Source organism: Acanthopagrus latus, chromosome 12 (genome assembly GCF_904848185.1).
Source record: "Acanthopagrus latus isolate v.2019 chromosome 12, fAcaLat1.1, whole genome shotgun sequence".
NCBI lineage: Eukaryota > Metazoa > Chordata > Actinopteri > Spariformes > Sparidae > Acanthopagrus > Acanthopagrus latus.
In genome coordinates this window covers 4,929,282-4,949,008 of record NC_051050.1, presented here as the reverse complement: position 1 = coordinate 4,949,008, position 19,727 = coordinate 4,929,282, and the positions used below count along the sequence as shown (strand labels likewise).

The window sequence follows — 19,727 nt, the reverse complement described above, 5'->3', positions numbered from 1 at the left end:
CTAATCTTGCGATGAACTTAACATAGGCGTGCTGCAGTCACCACCGGCTGAGCAGCAGCTGCAGATCACACATGTCTCAGATTGACCTTTGAAAAGTTTGTAATTAGTTTTCACTTTTCAAGTTATTTTCTACGTCGGAGGAGTCAGCGTGCATCTGCTATTTGTTGGAATATTTTGATGATAGTAACACTACTAGGGATGGGAAAAATAATCACTTATTTTTAAGGCTACTCAGGTACAACAGTACAGATTTTTCAACACAAACTTACAAACCTACAATCCCCTCTTAAAATAACAAGATGTTTGGTTCCTTTTTGAGTTTCACTGATATTAATGTTACTGCTGAGTTCTTGAAGTTGGCGCAGAGGGTGACGTCTGGAGCGCCGTCATCAACACAACGCGTTACCTGGAGCTCCAGCGGTGTTTTCTCTCAGCTGCAGCCTGATGCCATCGCTCTGAGTTTGCTCCCGTGCAGGCCCTCGGTGGACCGTTACCAAAGAGGATGAAGTTATCAGGAATAAGAGCTCCCCTGGCGGTTTTCTCACGTTATGGCTGGTCTGCTTCAGCAGGAGCCGAGCTGGACAGCTTGTGATGTCCTGTTGATTCGGCTTCCGTTTCAGCTGCTGGACTGGCAGCTAGCAGTGATCACTGCCGAAACAAGGTGACTTCACTCATTTATTGATTTATGTCACCAGCTCGATGATTACACTTCATTATTGAATCATGCGTGGTCTAAATATGGTGTTGGGTTTTCTTTTTTGGTGTTTGGGTTGTCAGTAGCGAGCAGTGTTTCCAGTAATATATCACTTTTAGCAATCAAAGAGTAATGCGTTTCTAATGGGACTTTGCTAACATTATTACAGTCACTAAATGTTTATTGATGGTTTTTAAAATGAGGTATACACACCACGCCACTTCTACCAATGCACCAGCAGAAAAAATATCCCCCGAAGAAGAATCACATTGGCCCCAGAGTCAGACTGTAGATGGGCAAAGAGAACAGGGCAAAAATGTAATAGTCAGGTGCAATGTTTGTATTGGGGAGGTGGGGAAACCTGAAGAAACACTTGATGAGGGTTAATGCTAACTGTAAGAAACAATTACACTTGTCACATTCACCAAATACGCATAAGGAGCAATGTTGGGCTCAGTATCTTGCTCAAGTGTATTTCAACATCTAGCAGGGGAGCCAGGGATTTGAACCGGCGATGTTCCAATTACTGGATACGATACAGTACCAATCATAAGGTAAGCTAATGTTGCCTTAAAGACCAGGTTATACAGAGGCTGTATCATCTATTGCAATTTAGACGCCTAGCCATAGCATTGTTATTTCAAGCCCCTCACCACTGACGTGAGGGGTTCATGGAGTGTGGTTAAAACTGATGATCGATATGAATTTCAATTATTTTATTAAGTACAGAAAGCATATTTCAAAACTCATGTTCCAAAGAGCTTCACACAATGTAGCAAACACTGAATGATAGACATCAGGTGACAAGAGAACTCCTGTACTCTGCAGAGCCTGCATAGAGAGCATCGCTGATGGGTTTGCTAATATGAAGCAAACCAATACACATACTTCTGATTTGGCAGTATAACTTTTATATGTAAAATAATTTCAGTAAAAAAAAAAGATTATGAAACTGTCTGTTGAATAATTACACATTGCTGAAAAAAGAAAACTAATCAATCAGATCAAAAATCAAAATAAAAATATCAAGTATTGTATGATTCTGTTATACTCATGGGATCACTGCAGTGTTCACAAATACATCTTTTTTAATAATAATAATTCTACCTTTTTATCATTTCATTTCTTGCCTTGAGAGATGTGTCTTTACACTGTTATTAGTTGGCTACTTTGTTTATGTAAAAACATAATGTCCTTACTTAACACATTCATTGATGTTTAGCCTAATGTTGCAGAAGAAGTGTTGTTGAAACCAGTTATGTGATTTTGTAGATGCCTGTTATTGGACCCTCTCCCCTTCCTCAGACGGGATTCTCACCGATCGCTGCTGGCCGGCCTATCTATGATGTGTTAAGTAACATTATTATGTGGCAGGCAGTAGCTAAATGGCTTTTTTCAATATAGGAACTCACTCATAGTGGCGGATTAGCACCAAAGACTCTCATCTGCTCCACTCCCCAGGCTCACAGGCACGGTTGGTTTGGGACTGTGGGTTGGTGTTCAGCAGCCTCACTGGGAAATGTAGCCGCTACTGTGGCTCACCTTTAGATATGCTGCTGCTTTGCCTACCGTTGCTCTGCTCACCAAGGTTTTGCCTACCGCTGCTTTGCCCACCACTGCTTTGCCCACCACTGCTTTGCCTACTGCTGCTTTGCCCACCACTGCTTTGCATACGGTTGGTTTTGCTTACAGCTGGGCTTATGATCGTCAGCCCTTTTTCTGCACAAACATTATCATCAGTAGTCCCTAAGTATTTTAGTTGTGGCCCTTTTAGCGTAGTGCTAATGTGAGCGGTGCTTAACTCTTCATTTTGTTTTTGTTTCATTTCAAACCATGTCTCTTGCCTCTTAGTATCACAAACCTGCATGCCTTTGAATAATCAGTTCTAGTCTAAGGTGAAATATTATTCTTTGGGTGAAGTACCCAGGTTGGTGTGGTTGGCTCCTCCTCAATTATACCAGCTCGCTGGTCGACCTCCTAACCGCCCGCTACAATCAAATTGTATTTACTTCACACAGAAGCAGCTCTTTTAAATGCTTTTCAGGTATTGTTCCAACTACTGAATTCTACATTCTGTTTTTCATTTCAGTAATCACAAGGCATGGATGTTTAAAAAAAAACCCTTTTTTTTTTTATTCATTTTTTTTTCTTGAAGGACAACAACAACATAACCAGTTTTGATCTTTTGTGAAATGAAGAATCTAAACAGCCTATGGTAATGGCACACTTGCATCCCTCAATTTTCGAAACGGGTGGCTTGTTTTGGTATCATGCAGAGGTGATGACACTGAGGGCAGTGTTTAAAATGACCATTTCCTCTCACTGTGTCTGCAGAGACGAGAAAATGAGGAGAGGGTAGATGCAATTACCAGGAATCATCAGTTTAAGTCAAGGGCTTCTGGCACAACCATTCAAAGGGAGTTAGGGTCGGAATTATGATCCAGCAGATTGTCCACTATCAGTCAAGTCTGTTTTGTGCTGAACTGTTCGGATTCATTTCAGGATTAACACATGCTGATGTCAGCTGCAGTCGATGTTACCTGAGGGGAGGGTCAGGAGGTGGAGCAGGCCATCAATCTTTGGGTTGGTGGTTCGATTCCCAGCTCTACATGTTTACTATTCAAAGCATCTTAAGGCAAGGCAATGAACACTTAGGTGCTTCTGATTGACTGTCTTTTTTATTTCATAGCCTCTATAATTGCTGATCCTGGTTTGGGGACATATTGTCTGTTTAAGGACCCAACTACCTGGGGGACAGTAAACTGGCCCTCATGAGGTTACAGTATCTGTTTTGCTATCAAGAATTATTCTTTTAATTTACAAGACAGAATAAGGGAGTGGGGTGAGGTACATATAACAAAAACACCCCTAAGGATAAGCCCCAAGGATAAGTTTCCATGAAGTTCCAGACCATGCCCCAGTGACTCAGACAAACTTTATTAACACAGTTGAGAAAAACAGCTGCTCCCCCCACGTTTAACACATCACGACAGTCCTCCAACCAATGACTTATTGCAAAGCAGGACCGTTTGTCCTTTTTGCAGACAGATATCCAAAAAGACAGTTGTGAAAAAAATCTGTGTGATATGGTCCAGCAGGCGTAATAAAACTGGAGAAATTGATTTGCATGATTTTATTCATAACCAAAACAAACTTGGTTAAAAAATGTGCACTTCTGGGCATTTCTGCCTGTGAATGTAACAAAGAGCCCCTTGCTTCCAAAGCCATGCCAACATTAGTCAGGATCAAATTGGAAAGTCAAATGTGAGCTCTGCATACACATTTATGCTGAATTACATTATACCTAGACATTTAGAGTACTTAGTGCCAGATGCTCATATATTTCCTGGTATATGTCCTGTACTAGTCAAAGTATTCAAATGCACAATGAAGATGCACCCTGAATAGATGCCTGAACCACTTAAGATGAAGTCTTCTTGATCATTGTTGATACTGATTTACAGTAAATGCAGGAAGAATCAGTCTGATTTAATATTTATTTAATATGTTCAAAAATCCATATATTATTCCCATATTATATAGACAATGTCCCAATACCCTTACAGTGCTATAAGGCCTGTTGCACATAATACCCAATCTTTTTGTTGGATGATGGATAATGATTGCGCAGGAAAATGTAATTATATCATTGTCCAAAGCAACAGGTGGTTTGGAGTGCTAACACAAAGATGTTAGAGAAATATTGTTATGTTCAGACAGGATTGCATGTTCATGCCATAACCAGCTGCCAGACTCACAGTGATTGGATTTACTGTGCGTGCCCAGGAAAGTAGGAACCTTGTATGATATGTTAGGTAACAGTTGTAAATGTCAGGAACTACGAGGCCACCATGAGTACTCGCGCCTTCTGTTGAATGAAAATAAGCAGGGCTCAAGGAAACTGTTTTTGTTTGGGTGAAGAGATGTCTTTTTGCTTGCTTCACTCGTGTAAGCAAATCCAGTGACTGTGGTAAATGCACTGGACTTATTTGAGCTTCCCATAACATTTTGCTGTCAAAAGCTGCAGGTGTGACCACGGCTCCAGACACTCCTCATACCCAAAAAAGTAGAAATTGCTGTTCATATATTTCCTGGTATATATCCTGTACTTGGTTTAGGGACAAAAACCATTTGGCTAGGGTGAGGGTGATGATCACTCGGTCAAAGTTAGGGAGTTAATGTTAATGTTAAATTTAGCTCATGGTTAGAAAAAAAAAAAAGAAAAAAGAAATTTGGTCTGTTCATTTTTAGTTTTTGCTAGCAGCTGGTACAAGTCTTACAAAGAAAGAAACTGTTGCTGTCACAGTCATTGCTTGCAGGGGGGGTGAGAGTTAAACTTGTGGCAGCTGTTTGCCTTCTTTGGCCTATAGGTGGCTGTGGCTCAGGGGTAGTGTCTTGTTGTTGTAGTAGCCAGTGTCTTGTTATCAGAAAGCTGCTTGTTTGATTCCCCCGGTCTTCATGTCAGAGTGTCCTTGGGCAAGATACTGAACCCCAAACTGCTCCTGATGTGCTGGTCGGCTCCTTGCATGGCAGCCACCGCCGTCAGTGTATGAATGTATAAATAAGTGTAAGTCACTTAAAAGGTGTCTGCTAAATGTATAACAGGTGAAATTAATATTGACAGCTACAAGTCCAAATTGCTTCTGTTGTCAGTGTTTTTTCTTAAAGAAAGCTTGGGTATCATGCACACAAATACAAAACATATGAAGGAAATATAAAAGTACAATACTTGTTTTTTAGGACCTACTCCTGTAAGGACCGACATGACGACAATAGCCTCATGTCTATGGGCTGCTAAAATGGTTATGAAACATTTTGAGATGAAAACCTTCAATTAATATCTATCAGATGTAGAACACACACACATTTTTATCTATCTTCACTCAACATTCCCTCATTTCTTTTCACTGCTGCAGCAGTATATATTATTACAAATGTCTTTCCTTCTCAGATTACAGCCAATTAAGAGACAGTGCTGCAGTACATGCACAGATTGAATTAACTGGCTTTTAGTATGGAGACAGCAGCCTCACTTGCAGACTTAGACACAGAAGAGACTAAAAAAGCAAGTCACGCAAGTCTCGGTTTTCATCCCCGCCAAGCCAAGAGCAGCCAACGACCATCGACTAAAACAGCTTCCCTCATGAATGTACAAACTATTGTTGAATTATAAATGAGGGGCCTGTTGGGAATGATGGTTAAATATTAAAAGAGAATTAATCTTGTTTGGGCCAAGGCGGACTTTATTGTATCAACAACTGATGTTAGCTTTGTGTCGACAGGGCTACTTTAGAGAATGATCAATCTGTGCTCATCTGAAAAACAACTTAGTCTGGTCAGCTGTATCTGTACTTATTACTTCTTTGTCAAGCGCTGTGCTATGATTTCCATTTGTCTGAATAAAAAGGAAACGACAGAGTCATAATCTAAGACTTTGGGTGGATGAAATGCATAGTGAGACTGATACAGTGAGAGAGTCAGAGGAAACACAGAGAATGGTGCGAAACAGGGAGGGACCATGTCATGGAAATCCAACTCAGGAAATGCCTCGCAGTTGGAGAAACAATGGGCTCATCTACAAATACACTGTAAAAATCAAGACATTACATGGGAGGGGAAATAAATAGTAAGCAGAAGACAGACAGAGCAAACTCTTCTATTGCTTTCCATGTTCAGGACTCAGTCACACTTAAAATCATAACTAATCATATAGAACACTTTTAATCAACCAAAGGTCCGACATTTGGGGATTTACACCACTCATATCTGTGAGTCAAATATAAGGCTACAGCCATTAGACAGCTAGCATAGCTTCAGCACATACAGACTGCTATCGGAGAAACAACAAACAATTTGGCATTTAACAACTTATTTCTTGACTGCAACCTGTAACGTCCAGGAGTGGTTGCCTTGAGATTTCTGACAGTCAATTTACCTCATTTCTTTTCATTTAACCAAAAAAGTTTAATTCACAAGGTGTCAAAATACTCCTGTAGAGAGATGAAGCCTCAACCATTAGACCTGATTTCGGAATAAAGATTGTACAGTAGTCAGTTTGAATTGTCATGAATTACACTCATGATTTGTGTCAATTAAGATGGCAATTTTGCAAGTGAAGTCACTGTTTGCCATCCACATAGTAAATAACCATTTAGTTTTGCATAAAAAACACTCTTTGAACAACATCATCTAACACAATATACATCATCACCACCAACATGGCTGTCACATCAGCACAGAAAAGTAAAAAAGGTGAAAATCACAACAAGTCTGGCCTTATTGCCAGCTTGGAAAGGTAGCTAATATATATGATCATATAACAGAAACCACTGGTTGTGTACACTGTCTAATTACACAGTCTTAAATACCAATCAGTGACAACATTATAAACACTGAAAGTTCAAGTGACCAATATTGGTAATGTTTATACAATATCATGTTCTCCTGGGGAACCTTGGGTCCCGGCATTCATGAAGATGCCACTTGGCACACACCACCAACCCAAACTTAGTTGGAGAACAACTACATCCCCTCATGGCAACGATACTGACCGATGGCAGTGCCCTTGCCACTAGGACAATGAGCCCTGCCAATGCAAAAACGTCTCGTGAATGACCCACTAAATGTGACAAAAAGCTCAAGATATCTACCCAGCTTCCAGTTCCCAAGATCTCAATCCAATCAAGCACCTGTGGGACGTCTCGGTGTTCTTCAGCAGTTTTATGACAAACTGTGACTTTCTCAATTTGACAGATTTTGCTTTAAATTGACATCATATGCTTAATTTGTGGCCAAATCAATACATGATCAAACAATTAATTCTTTATAGCCATTAACTACCATATTATGTTTCTGACTGATCATGGTATTAATTAATAACATTTGGTTGTTAAAGACAGAGCCAATAAGGTATTTCCTAGCATGCAGTGTATTTGGGTTAAAAAGCTCTGTTTTCTCATTTAAAAAGGGTGACGTGGCAGAGGTTCTCATTCTATTGAGTTTGAATGCACTTCTAAGTTGGTTTGGAAAGAACTGAAAGTATTTGAAGTTCAATTTTATCATGTTGAGGCCTAGCATGTACGAAGTATATTGTATATATACAGTATTGTAAGCAGTCATTTAATCATCCCTGGATGACTATCAGTCAGTCAGAAGTAGTCATGACAGTCTTCTCAAACATTCAAGTCCCCAGTCATGGTCACTCAGAGAGACGAGTGTTCAAACAGGATGACTTTCGAATGGGTGGAGAGGCTGGAGAGCCTGGAGGGTCTGAAAGCTCCGATCCGAGAGTACACATCTACGTCTGAGCAGGCACCCCATGACAGGTGGGGGCTGGGTGGGGTGGTGTGGATCATAGGCAGGTGTAGAGGGAAGGCCAGGACGGGAGGTGTTGGAGGGATGGAAGGTGGTGGAGGTAGCACAGGAGGTGGGGGTAGTGGTAATGGCAGTGGCGGTGGAGAGGGCACCGGTGGAGGTGGAAGTGGGGTGATGACGGTGGGGGTCACTGCGGTTACAGTTTGGATAGGCGGCATAGCTTCGGCGATTGTCCCGTTCTTGGCTGGCAGGTCCTGACACGGTGCAGGGTGTTTGAGTGTGTAGGTGGCAGTGTGGAAGAAGCTGTGGTACTCTAGAGCGTTCCTCGCCCTTGCCAACCTCAGTCTGCAGGACACAACACAGATCAAGGTTATTATAAAGGTAAGTGTTATTGAGATTGAAAGAAGAGTTCATCATTTGGGGTTAGACAAGGAGATCAATGTTAATGTCATGTCTTACATCAAGTACAGAGCTGGACAGGACATGGTTTAGCTCCTTAGCTACCAGTACATCAGCAAATTAGTAGCAATTGCTTTATGGTTGCTTTAAAGTAAAGGACCATAATATGTAATACAACCAAACAGTTCTCATAACCCCCCGTTACAGTGTGCCTCTGACAGACCTCAGTTTGGAGGGTCATGTAGCTCTAACACTTCACCCTAAACCTCTATTCCAATGAGAATGAGGCTGAATGGTGGGGGCAAGGGCTGTATCGCGATTGGACATAAACGTGGTAGTAGTGAAAAAAACAATGTTATCTCCTGTTGCTGCAACAGCAATAAGTCAGGAGGATGAATGCAGCTGGCCAGTTGGGGAGAATCCCCCCAGATAGCAAGATTGACATCCATGTCTTGCCCACATTCCACATGGAATGATGGCACTTACAGCCGGCTCCTCTTTGCCAGATCCAGGCCACAAACAGGCCACACCATGGTCACATGTTGGCCAAAAAGGAATCAGATAAGCCAGAAGAGCCTGAACTGTGGGCAATAGTCTAAAAGCTCTCCAGGAACACATTACAAAGAATCCTCTCCCTGATGCCATCGCCAGGGCCTGTTCAAAATCAGGAGACACTGAGCCCTCAAGGCAAGCCAAAGCTCTCAGCAACTCCCATTTCAACACCGTGCTGTCCAGAGGAATGTGAAATTAATTTGCCTATGTTGTATTAACCTGACAAAGTTGTGTTACTACTGGTTCTAGCTACATTCTTCATCAGAACATAAAAAAACTGTCAAGAAAACAAACAGTATGAAAGGTGAAAAAATTCAGGAAATATTGGATCTCACATGGGTGAGGATGATTTGTTACACCATGATTTACTCTGTGACCGGTACACACCTGTGTCTTATTTGTAAAAGTCTGTACAGCAGCAGGAGGATTACAGCTCCAGCCAGGGTCAGCAGCAGGACGGCCACCCTCACATCCAAACTCCAGCAGGATTTCCCCGCAGGTCCAGGTGAGCTACAGGTCTTTGGGGGCTGTGGCGTCTGGAGGGGTCCATCCATACCCCGCTTAGGATTGATGATAGCCTGGACCAGGCCGTGCTGAACCGTTTCAAACGGGGTTGGGTTTCTTAGCACAGCAGTCCTCGGCTGTGGGGGGATCTGGAGAGATGTGCTGCTGGTGACCTGATGACTGACCTGCATAGTGCCCAGTTTGATTGAGCGGAGAAGAGAGGTGGCGTGTTGCTTGATGTCAGTGACTTCTACATGTTGAATACGCTGAGGAGAGTGAGCAGGCGTCTCCAGGGAGGCTTCTAACGGCTTTAAGTGTCAGATGCTCTGTAACATTGAAAAAGTTCTCAGTCACTGCATGTTTCAAAATGAAGCCTTTGAGTTGTTTTCCATCTGGTGTTCAACCTGTCTTCTGCATCTGTTTCACAGCTCAGTGAGAAGTACTTTCTTTTAAGGATGCACACACTGTAAGAAATGATACACATCTGAAGAGCAAAAAAGCAACTTACATTCATCCCTTATGTGAAATGTAATGTGCCTTAAAATGCTACTTAGGTTTTATATTTTTAATACAAATAAATCATATTGCTTGTGTTTTGCCACTGGCAGGCTCAGATTGTTATTCAAGTTGTGTGATCATCATAATGGACCTTGTTATCATCAGCATCAACCTTGGTGTTAGAGTTTTTGTTGTTTTCTCACAACAAAAAATGATTTTCTTCACATTGCATCACTCAACACGTTGAATGCACTTTTAATACACTTCCTTTCTCATAAAACATTTGAAAAGCCGCTGAAACGCTGAAAGCAGAAACCTCCTGCTGTTTTCAAATGTTGAGTCATACTTCCCATAACCTGTACGTGTCCTTTCGGCATGTACATTTGGGGAAATGTTCTACATGTCATGCCTGTTAGCTAAACTTGTTCTGCAAAATTGAGTTAAGTAAACACATTTTGAGGCATTGCTGCTAAATGACTCGACGCTTTTTCAGTGCTTTTCCCAACAGACAGCTATTTCGTCAGACTCGAATGAATTTGCGATCGGGTGATAATAAAGTTGTAATGTATTCCGCCTGCTCTCTCTTCAGGTGGTTTTGCAGAAGTTTGTTTTTTTCGACAGTAACATCTTTACCATGTCTCACTGTGACTGCGTGACAACAACTACCCCTTCACTAAATGACATCCAGCCCATTATGGAACCAAAAAAATGTCAAATGTTCTCTTAGTGAAGAGTGTTAACTGCTCCCAAACTGAGGTGCCCACCGAACCCTTAATTTCATATCTGCAAACTTTGGATATGTTCAGATTTGCACGTTATATTCACCATGTGCTGGCTTCCATGTCGGGCGGCGTAGGGGACGGTGACGCAATTATAGATCAGCAAGATGGCTGCCAAACCAGTGACCACAGTTTGAGACAGAGTTTCAACATCTGTTAATGTGAAACCACTGTATATTTCCAAGGAGACTTTGGTATAATTTCCAGTTAGTCTTGTTGAAAAAACAAAAAACCAATTTGTTGACAAGATGTTGGAATATCTCCAGTTGTGTTTGGAGTGACAAAATCAGGTATTTTAAGCCAAATCAAGATCTTTTTCTAACCCTAACCAAGGTTTTTTTTCCAACAAATACCCAACCCATAAGCACAGTGTTGTCACAACATAAACTTGAACATCAAACATAAAAACAACCAGAAAGATGACTTTCATTATATCAGTGGTTTGTAGAAACTTAGATTGCCTTCAGGAATTCTGGCGACTGGATTGGATTACTGTGTATCGTTACACACTTAGTATCAAGTATGCTGGCAAATATAAGAAAGAAAGAATTGCGACTTACTTATTTGAATTGGTTGGCGTTGTAGTAGAAACACTGCGCAAAATTCAAAGAACTCAAGACAACAGGAGCACTGATTAAAAACTGTGTGGCTTTCCAGGACCAAATGCCGGATCCTGAGCACCAATGGGAGGAAGCCAGTGAAAACAGCAGGAAACACTGCACTTCCCTGACACACAATGCAGAGATGTGATTGGAGAGGACTTCCTATCACCATGGTTACAGGAAACTGGTCAAGGATGTCTTTTTTTTTTTTTTTTAAGGACTCTTCTTTTTTTGAATTGAGAGTGAGTCTGAACAAAACACACATGTGATCACACACAAACTTGGAATCACAGATTAGAAAGGATCTGCAGAGGCGAAGAGACACTTATTATTCTCGCAGTCTTTCAGACAAACTCTAAAGCCTGCTATTATATTACTGAACATCATCCACCCCTGTAAGATAAATAGTAATTTAAGCCTCTTATCTTATAAGGCATACAAGCTGGAGCGGCAGGATAGAAGTCTAAAACTTGAGGCACAAAAGAAGTCTTGTGTTAAAAGGGTTTACAAGGCTTCCTTACTTTGTTAAATCAGGGAACAAAACATCACATAGAGTAGTGGAACCACATGCTACACACGGTCTGACCTTTGTACCTGAGCTTTATCTGGGGGGGGGGGGAACCAACTAATTGAACGAAAGCTGTTTCAAAGTAAAAGAGAAACGGCTGTTACACCGCCACTAAAGCAGCCCACATTAGTCTGGGCTGTGCCACTGTGGGTCAACAGATACAGAGAGATGAGGGCTGCCATGAAAGCCCGGGAGCTATCTGATTGAGCCAGTATTCAGGGGGCCGAATAAATGACACGCAGGCACAGAAAGAGGCCGGGCTCGGATGTAAGTCCACCTCTCATTTATCTGTCTAATAAGTTCTGATGCCGGGCCAAGCCGAAAGGGAGGAACTCTTAGCTCTCACTCAATATCCCTGCCTGGCACCATCACAATCCTCCGATATTGAAGAACAGACTAATATTAAAAGATCTGTTATCAGGAGCCCAATTGTAGTTCAGGGGGAGGTAATCTGCCCAGACAAGCTGCTAGAAAAGCATTCAGGAGCTGTGCTGTTTCTTAAGACCACACGGCTGACAACAGACACAAGTCTCCATTCTGATATGTGCCATTTATTTTCATTCTTGTTGTATTATTTTCTCTTTTTTGTATGGTTCTAATGTTGGATTAAACAGAACAAATGTTGGTTATTGGGCAGGGTCATAAATAGTGTCAAAATAATATGAGCACATTGTGTCTTGCAGGATGGTTGATGGTGATGTTGATGTTGAAAATGAGCTTCTGTTTTGTTAAAAAGCAACCCTCAGACAGGAGCAGCCCCAGGAGAAACCACTCGAGGTGCGTTCAAAGTGTCGATGGGTTGCTAGCTCCATGTTCATCGACACACAAGCCAAATCATCCACCACATAAGCTGACAAAGAGGATGATGACAGTCAGGATTATGATGTTGATGCTGATCATGAGAATGATGATGATAATGAGGACGATGATGTGGATGATTAAAATGAGGATGTTGACAGTGAGGATGATGATGTTGATCTTGATGATTAGAATGAGAATGATGACGAGGGTGATGATTGACAGTGAGAACAACAATGAGGAATGGCGATCATGTGCATGATGACACTGAAGACGACGGCAATAGCGATGATGATGACACTTGGCGAGGATGATGATGACAAGGCTAATGGTTATTCGATGCACTAAAGACGCGGATGGTGTTGAGGAGGTTGTTTTGTTTTGACGTAATAGTAATTTAGTTTTTGGTGATTTTGATGCAGATAATGAGAAAGATGTGCATGATAATGAGATTACAATGTTCATGATGTTGAGAGCAAAGATGAAGATTATATGATAGTAATGTTGAGGGTAATGATGGTGACAATAATAATGGGCAAAATGATGGTTTGATTATGATGATGATGATGATGATAAAGATGGCAATCGTGAGGATGAAGATTATATGTTACAGCTGATGGCGGTGTAATAATGACAACTCTGGGTGAAAAGCTGCAGAGTTAATCATCCCACAGATGTAAATGTATTCATGAGCTCTTAATGTGAAAAGCTAATATGGCCGTTATCTGAGTGTGAAGCCACTCTGACGGCGGATTGAAGTAGGAGTTCAGTGATTGGACTCTTTTTCTGTATGTATGACTAAAGGCTACCAGGGAGCTGGTCAGTGCAATTTGAGTGGCCATCCAGTGCTATAAACAAGACAACCCATCACATACTGCTCCCTACAATCGCCTTCAAGTCATGAGAAGAGTGGATGCAGTGTGTGGGGAAAACATCAGGAGGAGTAAAAATTTGAGTTTCTGTGAATATATAAGATATACAGATATTGGCAAGACGTGACAAATCAACAGAGAGACTGGTTACAATGGTCAGCTAAGTTTGATGCTTTGATTTGTAGGGCTACCGCCGATAACAACCACTTACAGTTGCAATGTAACCAAAGATTTTCTTGATATGGTTTATGTGAAAGGCAAGTACAGCCAATCTGAAGGGCACTCCGAGTCAACACGTAAGGAGACACCGCTAACTCAACAGAGACCACCACAAGCATCCCAGTGGGACTCCCTTGAGTGGCTGTCACCATCATCATCTTGCCTTCGAGGCACAAGGCACCAGCACTTGAAGACACCTGAAGATGGAAGACCCGGGTAAGACAAGCCCATCTTTCCTGAAGAGAGAAAAACAGTGCTCCCCTGGCAATTTTACCGACGACCGAAAAACGTATACAACAGGATATATTTATTAATCTTATATCACAGTATTACAAAAATAAAGGGAGACTCCACTCAAACATGATTCTACGTCTTTTAAATTGTTAACATAAACGTATCTGTCTACTCTCTTGAATAAAAATAATGTATAGGCCCACATGTATGTTGGGAGAAGTATCCTGCCTGATAGGATAGGATTAGTCATCCCTACATTTACATACAGCAGCAAGATACAACTGGAGGAGCTGTTGTGATCCATAACGACTTTGTTCCCTTTGTTCGTACCAAGGAATTGATTGAAGGATTGGATCATACAGGAACGTTACATCACTAAAAATGTTTTGATCTTCTGTTTTACTTAGAATATAAAACATTCTTCCACAGTCTGTGCCTTAAATCTGCCTTTTCATTATCTACTGTACCACTGCTGTCTTGAAGGTTTCAGGCATTTTTGTTGGTTCCACAGGTTTTAACTGTATTTTCTTCAAACAAAGGGGATATTTATGGGCTTTGGAACACTCAGGAGGAGTCATTTTAACCATTTCAAACTATCACACAGCCAAATGCATAATCTGATGCATTTAATAATAAAAGATACTTTTCATAAAAGTGGACTCTATTCAATGTGTCATTCAATGTACCTTGTAATTTATTTCTCCTTCAAAGTCTCTATTGAGTGATTAGGCCACATCTGTCCAGTCAACCATGAGAGGATAACGTGACTTTAATGGTCACTGACCAACATCTATGTAAATTCCACACAAGCCTAAAATAGCATCCACCCTGGCCAGCTGCAGCGACTATATTGAGAATGTGTTTGTGGAAGGAAATTATAAACTCTGTAATACATTTGTTACATTGATATCAGGAAATTGAAACCATTGCTGGAGCTCAGACATCTCAAGAGCAATGTGGCCATTAATGCTGAGCTTGATAACCCAGCAAAGGGCTAATAAAGTGATGCATGAATTAAACTGACACGAGATGACAAGATGCTAGCAGCTTTATCAAATCTTGTTGTTTCCAAAACCCTGCTAAATGACTTGCTGATTTGACATTTCATCTTGGGGTACAACTAACATAGGACTGAACTCCCATAAAACAATTGTGTTGTCTTTCAGACGTGATGGCTGACACCTCTACAATAAGCATATAATCTGATGTATTTCCTCAATTAATGTCAGTCAGTGGCTTGGTTGCTTTGTGGGCAATGTAGGCATTAGGCTTTGAAGAGGAAAACTAATGTGTGTTATAAAAAGTTGATATTTCCTGTACTTATGTGTTGATTTGTATTCAAATTCTCCATAATGAATCCAACAGTGTCATAGCAGTGCAATGTTGGACCAGTAGATTTCTTTTCAAAACCTGGCACCTACAACACCCACAAAGCAACACTGACATCACTGGAGGCAATTTGTGCAACTACATGCAGCGTCCTCTTGAGCAACAAAGACTTTCTACTGTTTTTTTCCCTACATATGCAGTGGTACTCCCCAAGACCTGTAAACAGAATTGAATGTGTAAAAATAGAGGCAGTAATCTTTAAGGTACCTTTAAATTGCACGTTCACCCGACAAAGAGCAGATAAAAAGCTGATTTCTACAACTTTATTATATTTACATGATGCCTGCATATGGCTACAATGACCTGGCTTGATGATTCTTGTTTGGCAGTGACCTCTGGTGGCCGTAGTAATTATTATAGCTCTAAAGGAGGAAGTTGGCCAAAGCAATTTGAAGAATAAGCACAGGACTCTCACCTAGGACACTGCTGTTCATGTCCCGTGACGGCGAAAGTCAGCGATGAGTTCACTAACTCCACCTTCGATGTTAATAACCAATACAGCCTGTCAGGCCTGGATCCTTGATTTTGGAAATACTGCGCTCAAATATTGCTGATACAATAGTATATAAATCTTTTGGAGAACTAGAATCCATTTGATGTTATGGACACCCTCCCAAAACTCCCAGAAATAATTGCCTTGGATGTTCTCATCTATTTTCGGTAGTTGATGGACAGGTACAGTCATGTAACACCTCAGGAGCTCCATATCTTACCAGGACATCTCAGCACATACTGACCAGGGGAACTGAACTCTAGACCCGTCAGATGTGTCACAGTCTCGACCTCTCCCCAGACTCACTCTTTCAAAGGAAAGAAAAAGAGAGAGCACTAATTGTTTAATTGACGTGTAAAACATCACTGTTAATGCCCTGACGCCTCCTCGTCCTCCTGACACAGTCAGTCTGAGTCCTGGTGGCTATCTTCACTCTCACATTTGTGTCCGCGACCCCGGGCCTCGTGCTGTCAGATCAGCTTTCCACGGCAGACAGCACAAGGTCATGAGATGACAACCCCTGGCCGGGGCTGCCCTGCAGTCGCTCAGCTGTCCACATTCATTCTCAGTCAGCCGTTGTCCCGCGCTCACCAGCCGTCAGGGTGGCACTGCTCTGCAGCCGGTTCGAATCTCTCATCTGTCCGCACAAAAACACTCACGGCTGAATTTCTTCATCCAAAAGCCACTATTGACATTTTGGGAAATTCACTGATTTGCTGTCTTGCTGTTGGTTAGATATCAATCTTAGGTTCATCTCTGAGCACTAAGCAACGGGACAGCTCTGTATTTTAGCCGATGGGGGTACAGTTCTAAAGGGCTGTAAGTAATAAGCCTGTTTCCCTTATTAATTAATCCATGGGTTGTAGCCTCAATTAATCACTGATATATGATAAAGAGGATGAATAAATGCAATGTCACAACTTTCCGTACACTCCAAGTTATGGCATTTTTTTGCTTGTTTTGTTGACCGACACTCGAAAACCCAAGGAAAACCAGAGAATCCTCATCACTGAGATGCTGGAACAAGTAAACTTATGGCATTCGCATGAACATTGCTGGAATAATCCACTGACCATTTCAGCTTCACACAGCCAACTCAGTGGGCTATAATGTACATTTCCACAACAGTAAGTCATCAGTACAACTGTCATGTCATAGTCCACTGCTGCTCAGAGTGACTCTTTAAAACAGAAATACACATCTTGTTCAATAATTATTTTCAATAATTTTACTGAGGGTTTTTTGTTATGTAACATTTAAATCACCATTTCCTGCTCAGATGTTTAACATTCAGTTCTTCACCTGTGTTTCCAAGACTTTCTGATTTGAAAGTAGGAATTATAACGGCACCACAGGAGGCCTTTCATGTAAAACATCTGTATATGTGTCAAGTTTCTTTAATATTAGCTTCATCGACAGTGTTAAGATTTGCAAAAGAAAAATACTGTTGCCAAGAACTTAGATGAGATGCTATTCACCTCTCTCTACTCTAAATTAGTTCAGTATGTTGGGATATGGGTGTGCATGTGAATGGATATGCAATAAAAGTAAAATGAAATGTGTCACATTAATAAATATTAAGACATGTCACAGAATAAACTGAATAAATCAAGTAAAGCATTAAAGTATCCCTAACTAATATTAAGTAGTGTAATGTCATCACTGTTGTTTCCTGACATTCAGCTAGATATTTTTTGTTTTAAACAAATGTTACACATTTCCCCCTAATCTTTAAAACAAGGTGCAATGTGCAAAGTCGACGTTATAAAAGACAGAACCACCTATAATATCATTCAAATCCTTCAAATAACTGTATACTAACGGCTGAGCAGGCCTTAGTATCCTTTACAAAATGTTATGTTGTGCGTTTCAGGTCATTGCTGTCTGTCAAGCAGATGTCAGTACAGCTGTGAAGTGTGGTGCCATGACCCCCCCCCCGGCCCCCCTCCACCCAGAAACAACACGTGGGTTATGAATGGTCTTTACAGATAAGTAGGGGACGAAACGTGAGCTGTTTTATCTTGATGGCAATCATCAGACGGCTTTGGGAAATTGGTGCTGCTGTTTCATGATTCCCTGTGTCATAGACAAAAAAAAACAAAAAAAAACAGGAGCACTAAAGAGCTCGACCTTCCAAACCCATCATCTTACACTGAATGACGTATGAACATAAATAATCCACATATTCACACAGACATGTGACAGACTAAGAGTCGGTTGATGTCCCCAAGAGGCTGCACTGGTTATTACAGCCAAACATGAGGAACAAAATGAAGAAGGTTAATCATTATTTCATTGTTTAATGTTTTATCATTAAAAACAATAATAAGTATAGTTGTAGTAGTACTATTATAGTAATAGTCATACTCATCTTCATTTTTCTCTCCTTTAACTTGTTTCGGTTCATTGTTTCGCATTGTCTTTTCAGGTTTCTCTCCTCTGTTCTTGTGCTCCTCCTCTTTCTCTCCACACCTGCCGTGCATCAGCTTTGTTAGCCACCAGCCTATCAGCTGCTTCCTGCCCTCTTGTTTACCGCTACTCGTTCCGCTCACCTGTGTTTCTCCACCTCTCTCTACCTGTCCCTCATGCCCTCCTTAGTTTTCTTTGTATTTAAGTCCAATCTTTAGTTCAGTCGCTGTCGAGTTATCTGTTGTGTTAGCCTGTTCAGTTACCTGTAACTGATGCTGATAGTGTAACAGAAGTTCTGCCACTGGCCCTGCATTTGCCCCAACTTCTCTGCACCAGCATGACAGTTTGAATGAAAATGTACATAAAACATGAATAGAGTTTTTCTTACGCATCACAAAAGTGACCTCATACTGTCAAGGGAGCGTGAAGTGGCCACAGAGTCTTTGCCATATCTGTGTTCCAACATAAAAGAAATAATAAAGATGTCTTTATCTTTTGTAAAAGTGGTGCACACAAAATTGTGCCTTGTTGCTTATTTAGCTGTTGCAGTGGCTTGTTTTGTGTCATAATGACATGAGGAGTGAGGATGTGCAAGTATAAAAACGCATTTACATATACAGCAAATTCAGTTCTTGCAAATCGACACAGTGGAACTCCATGGACAAGTTTATCTCTACAGCTTGTCAGACACTGCATGCCTGAAGATCTGAGGGTGTATTTTAAGATCAGTTTTCACGCCTCGTGATTCAAAGTGGACTTTGGTGTCAGACTTGGTTTGTCTTGAATGTGGAAATGAGATGTGGGTTAAAAGGCTTTCATTAGTCTCTAACTGGATGCTTCACACCCATCAAGCGATGGTTCAACTGACTCCAAATTTCCAGCGCTTATTTCCATATTCACAGCAGTGAGTGTTTGAATTCTTGTCAAGGTGACTTTGAATAGATTTACGGTGAGGACTGGTTAATTTTCCTACTTCCACTAAACAGTCTTTGTACTTAAAAGTTAATTAGTATTGGTGTGTATATCTCCCTCATGAGACAATTTGATACGCATCTAGATACATGGGCTATGATACGATTCAGGGACAATTTTTAATTTTACATTTTGAATACGGATTTGTCGTGCTACCGTTGTACTTAAAGGCTGTTCTACAGACCTTACATATGGCCAGACTTTTGGCCCAATGTCACTCCTTATAAAATCCAAATCACTTCCAAACTTTAGATTTGAGATTAGCTGGTGCATTGTAAACAGTGTCGGAGTTGTCAGACATGTTGTTGTTGTTGTGGTTTTTCCCTCGGATATGCTAACGTTACTCTCATGAGAATCCCGCATTGACCTTTATAGAGTTAAGAGACGGTCTGCAGAATTAGCAGCAAAGCTTCCATCAACCGATATGTAAC

The 19,727-nt window shown here is 41.1% G+C and overlaps 1 protein-coding gene across 1 annotated transcript; it reads right to left on the bottom strand.

Annotated features, from left to right (window-relative positions):
- Nucleotides 1-3,812: 3,812 nt before the first annotated feature.
- LOC119029409 (inverted formin-2) lies at nucleotides 3,813-11,418 on the bottom strand. The gene is made up of 3 exons (XM_037116200.1): nucleotides 11,301-11,418; nucleotides 9,347-9,789; nucleotides 3,813-8,353 (listed from the first exon to the last, which is right to left on the bottom strand). The coding sequence occupies exons 2-3, from the start codon at nucleotides 9,652-9,654 to the stop codon at nucleotides 7,897-7,899; spliced, it is 765 nt and encodes a 254-aa protein (XP_036972095.1). The 5' UTR covers nucleotides 9,655-9,789; nucleotides 11,301-11,418; the 3' UTR covers nucleotides 3,813-7,896.
- Nucleotides 11,419-19,727: the final 8,309 nt, after the last annotated feature.

Bases quoted from the DNA above. Each gene is read 5' to 3' on its own strand.
- LOC119029409 (XM_037116200.1), bottom strand. From the start codon at position 9,654: ATGCAGGTCAGTCATCAGGTCACCAGCAGCACATCTCTCCAGATCCCC. The intron at 8,354-9,346 runs GTGTGTACCGGT...TGTGTCCTGCAG, and splicing joins CTTTTACAAATAAGACACAG to ACTGAGGTTGGCAAGGGCGA.